Here is a 4,811-nt window from a genome sequence, read left to right as displayed (position 1 = left end):
GACGGTGCCTCCTTCCCTGTACCTCCTTCCAGATACCTCCTTCTCGGCACCTCCTTCCCGGCCCCGCTGCGCTTCCCGGCCCACCCTGAGGAAACTTCACCGCGGTCGCACGGAGAGGCCCGGCCGGACCGGCGGGGAATGGCGCATCGCCATTGGCTGGAGGAGCTGTCACTTCGCCGGCCGCACCGTCACATAGGCGGCTGAGCTGCAGGGATGGGGCTAGTGAGGGGGGCGTGCCATAGTGGACCGGAAGCTGTGGGGTGGGTCTGCACCGTGCGAGGGGAGCCCAGGCAGCCGGGCCGAGCAGGCCGCGGGGTATCGCTTCAGCGCCGGGGGTGAGCCGCGGGTGTGCGGAGCTTCACCGGGGAAGGGAAGCGTTAGCTTTCTCCCGCAGGTTTTCTCTCGCCGCTTTCATTAAGGCGCCGGGCTTGGGGAGGCAGCAGCAGGGGACATTGATTTGATGGTTATTTCTTACGTTAATTCAGGCTGGCAGTTAGGTTTTAGGCATTAACTGAAGCTGTTTGACTTTAATAATGACATAGGTGGAGTGCTGGCTTCCGCAGAAGCCCTCATTTTTCTCCTTAGGTTTATTTCCCTATTTTGCTTCAGTCGGAGAAACGAAAGGGAGCATTGTCCCCATAAAGTGGCCATCCCGCAGGAAACCGTTCTAAATTGCTCCTCTTCTTCGTGTAGTGCTGCTGCTGGTAAACGCAGCAGGCATGCCTTTAGCGCTGGGTGCTGCCCCGGGATATCAGCCCGCAGGACGGGGGAGCAGCAGCCACCTATGCACTGTTCACTTTATCTCGGGTGTACCAGCAGCAGTAATTCGTCATCAGTACATGTGAAGAGTGAAAACTCCCTCCCGAATGGGACAGAGTGCATGATTAAAACGAGAAAATGCATTAGTGGTTGCAAGATTGGAGCCCGAAGATGTTATTTTGTTCCACCATCATGTATGGCGAGTTAAAAATCGTGAAAGTATGTAACTCTTCACCAGCAGATCTTAAAGTTGTATTTTTGGCCAAAGTGGGAAAGACACTCCTGGCTGCGTGTTTTCAATAAAAAGGATAAATTGACATGATGTAGTTACACCCAATGTCTAGGTGTGACTTAAAATTTTTGGAGCAGCTTTGGTAATTGAGCAAATGGTGCTTGTAAAAGTCAATACAATCATTTAATGATGGGCCTCTGCAAATACCATATGCCATAAAAATGACTTATTAAATATGTTTGCTCTCTTAACTAGCTAAATTTCATGACAAAGGACAATAAGGAAAATGCAGCTGGGTGTACAGAGATGTCAACTGCTGTGACGTGACTGATTCTGTAATTGAAAAAATTGCATTTCAGCTTTGCACAGTGTAATACATTGTATCAGCTGTGAGCGCATCTTTTAGGGGGTCTTGTAATATTTGCTATAGACTACAAAGTAATTAAGCACACTGTTATTGTGTGGTTTATTATATGTAGAGATCATTCTAGGCCCTTCATAATTTACTCGTCTCTTGTGAATGGGGCAAGATTTCTCTACTGGCCTACCCAGCAACTGCTACAAGCACCTGGCAATGCTGAATAATATTTAAATGTGCCTTATATAATGTTATTTAAATCTTCAGGTATTAATATATAAGTATTTCCATTAACATTCAAAACCTACTGTCAGAACTCAAACATGCTCCTTGAAATACAGCAGTTTCGGGAAGGTGGGGTTTAGTTTTTCTCCAAATGAACACTTAGCTGCAGTGTGTTTAAAACTTCATTAAGCTACATCCATGACCCTTTCTTTGAGTACACTGAATGCCTCTATGTCTATACAGTGCTACATTAGTGCATATACATGTTTTCAAAGACATAATGTTGTAAAGACTTGCAGATTTTTAAAGTCAAAATCTTTATAGCATAAAAGCCAGAGTTACCATAAATAGTAATAAAATGTTAAGACCTCTTTGACTGTTTCCTTTATTAGCTCCTTATTTCCCAGGTGACTGGTTAAGTTTCCTCATTTGTCTTACGGAGCAGGCCTTGTCTTGCTTTGATGTTTGCATTTTTGTCTTTTGTGTTACACACTAAACATGCTGGATAGTTCTTGCCTGCTTTTAGACACATTTTAGTGAGAAGCTGCAGCTGCTCATTATTTGTAATGAGATAGCTCACACAGATATCAAAACCACAGCTTCCTTTTAACCCAAACCATGACTCTTCTGAGCATCATCACATAGCCCTCTTTAAGCTGTGCTACTGGGGAATGTCCTCATTTGGATTACATGGGCTGCTTTAGCTAGAGGGTTGCAGCAACAGGGGAAAGAATGTTTCCTGCCAGACTTTTGTAGTGTCATACAGCTGGATGAGCTATGTTATGTGGGGGAGATCTTGGAACCAGGAAGGTCTGAGAAAGGATTTAAAGTAGCCATGTTTCAGGAGCCTGAAAGGCAGATGCATGAGCTTTATGCAGTTTGTGTAATAAGCTATAGGTCAGCAGGGACTAACAGAGAAGGCTGGTGCTAGACTTGAGGGTAGTGAGTGCTCTCAAAAACAGTTATGCTTCATGTAGGCCATTTACAGTGAAACTCAAAGGCTAGAATCCTAAATGGATTGACAAAAACCCTTTATATTTCAGAGGGGCTAGAACTTAATGCTAGAAACACTTTTGAAAACTGTGCATAAAATAGCTTGGTCCTGCCTAGCCTTAAATTAGCATTTACACTATTTTTAGCATTTATGCAGGATTTGTTCCATTTCTAAGTTGGAGCCAACTATTTTTGTTTGGATGGAGTTTAAAATGGTCTGAACAATGTTGTGCAGAATAATTTCTGAGTGATAAATCAGTGAGATGGAGACAGTTGAACATAGCTCTGCAGCATGAAGGCCCATTAGCAAAATGTGAACCAGCATACTAAAATGTTTACAATTTGCCAGAATACACTCCAATATGTACCTTTATTACTTGTAAATCCTCAGTTCCTGAATATCTGTCATCCTTAGACATCCATACAAGTTATCTGAAGAACTACTATTTTAAAAATTATTACATTTAAGAGCCTTTCTCTATAGGCAGCATACTTTTCTCCCTCTAGCTGACACTGAGACTTGAAGAGTAATTCAAGCCACAATAAACAGGGACTGCAGTTTGCAGACCACCTTTTGCTGTTTTCTCCAGTCTTGGGGAAACAAGCACCCACATGGCCCTGTGGTGAATTACATCAGGGAACCAGACCAGGCTGTAAGTATACAAACAAAAAAGTGAGTTTTCAGTTGGATCAAGACCTCCTTCTCATCTGTCTCATGGCCACAAATGTTCTGAATGTGCTCTGTGTGTTTTCACAAAATGTTGAATTACATTCAAGGCTGTGGATATCCACAGTCAGGCACCTGGCCCCTATCAATCTCCCAACAGACTCCCTAAACTGGCCTCTCAGTTTGAAGTGCATCATGCCCCACACATCTATGCTTATGTGCTCACTGTGTTTCTGGTTATAACTGGGAGTTATCCTGAAGACGAGCTTGATCATTTAGGGGTAGATTTCTCAGACTTCGGCTCTTAATTTTTCCCTTCCCTGCTCTGCAGGATTTGTCCTGTTGATGAGGCAGCTGTGGTTCCTCACTAGAGCCTTCCTCTGGTCTATTCACATCTTTAGCTCTGTCTCATCATATGGCCTTCCTGATAGTGTGGTCTTTGACCATCCTGTTTCCTTATTCTTTGCACTAGAATGTTCCTCTGGCTTTTCTGGTTGTTGGCATTTTATCCACAATTAATTTTTTTCTCCATTCCTGCACTGAATCTGAGCCACCCTCATCTCTTAGGAGATATATGGTCCTGTTGCTCCGAAGTCAAGTGCCTTCTGACCAGGGATACCTGGCAGGGGTGGGATTCTCCCCTCACCATACGGGTCCTGCCAGCTTCACTAGTGGGTTGGAACTCCCTCTGGTAAGGCCTGGGCTGGCCGACCGGGCCGGTGCTGCTGCAGGTGGTACTCACGCTCCGCGCCCCTGTTTCCGGGAGACCACGGGGCCGCGCCCGGGCGGCCGGCAGGTAAAGGAGGCGGAGGCCGCCGCACTGCCCGTCAGTGAGGCGGTTTCCGCCTGAAAGGACAGGAGGGGCTGCTATGAGGCTGCTCTTGCTGGCGTGCCTCCGAGCGCAGACCGGCAACGCGACCACCGCGGAGAGGATACAGTAAGTACCCCCCGCAGGCGGGATCTCCGCTCCCGGCCTCCCTGTCTCCCGCCCCCATGCCCCCTGGGGTTCTCACCATCGCTCCTGCCTTCGCTCCCCGCTCATCTGCAGGGAGCCGGCAAGGAGGCGGGACCGGCCCCTCCTCGCCTCATGCAGATGCCGCTGAGGCCCTGCCCGCAGGGCAGAGGGGGCTGCATGGGGTTTCCTCAGGGGCTCTGCGGTCGGGGCCGGTGCTGCGAGCACATCGTGGGGCTGGGGGCGGCGGGGCCCATGCGCCATTCGCTGTCCCCGGTGCCGCACGGAGGCGGTGTCTGCCCCGCCTCAACCGCGTGGATGGCTGGCGCCGGGGGTGTGCGAGGGAGGGCTGCCGAGCGCCGAGGCAAGCGCCGTCTGGCAGCGCCGGGGGTGGGGATCCGCTGCTGACCCAAGAGCCGGGGCCCGCTGGGACCTGGGGTGGAGGCCGTACTGGAGACGGCCCCTGCCACGGGTTTCTTGCGGATCCGCGTGGGCAACGTGTCCTCATCTACCAGAATGCTGGGGAGTAAGGGAGAAGGGGAGCCGAGCGGCTCGTCCCCCGCTAAAAAAAAAAAAACAAAAAAAAAAAAAAAAAAAAAAAAAAAAACCAACAAAAAAACCCAAA

At 48.6% G+C, this 4,811-nt stretch overlaps 1 protein-coding gene across 1 annotated transcript in view; it reads left to right on the top strand.

Annotated features, from left to right (window-relative positions):
- Nucleotides 1–4,103: 4,103 nt before the first annotated feature.
- GLT1D1 (glycosyltransferase 1 domain containing 1) overlaps nucleotides 4,104–4,811 on the top strand; it is a 54,005-nt gene continuing 53,297 nt past the window's right edge. The window contains exon 1 of the mRNA XM_054392780.1: nucleotides 4,104–4,171. Coding sequence (XP_054248755.1) covers nucleotides 4,104–4,171 — 68 coding nt within the window. The remainder of the gene's footprint in view (nucleotides 4,172–4,811) is intronic.

This window comes from Indicator indicator, chromosome 26 (genome assembly GCF_027791375.1).
Source record: "Indicator indicator isolate 239-I01 chromosome 26, UM_Iind_1.1, whole genome shotgun sequence".
Classification (NCBI taxonomy): domain Eukaryota; kingdom Metazoa; phylum Chordata; class Aves; order Piciformes; family Indicatoridae; genus Indicator; species Indicator indicator.
The sequence above is the reverse complement of the archived record's forward strand: the minus strand, read 5'-3'. Positions and strand labels throughout refer to the sequence as shown.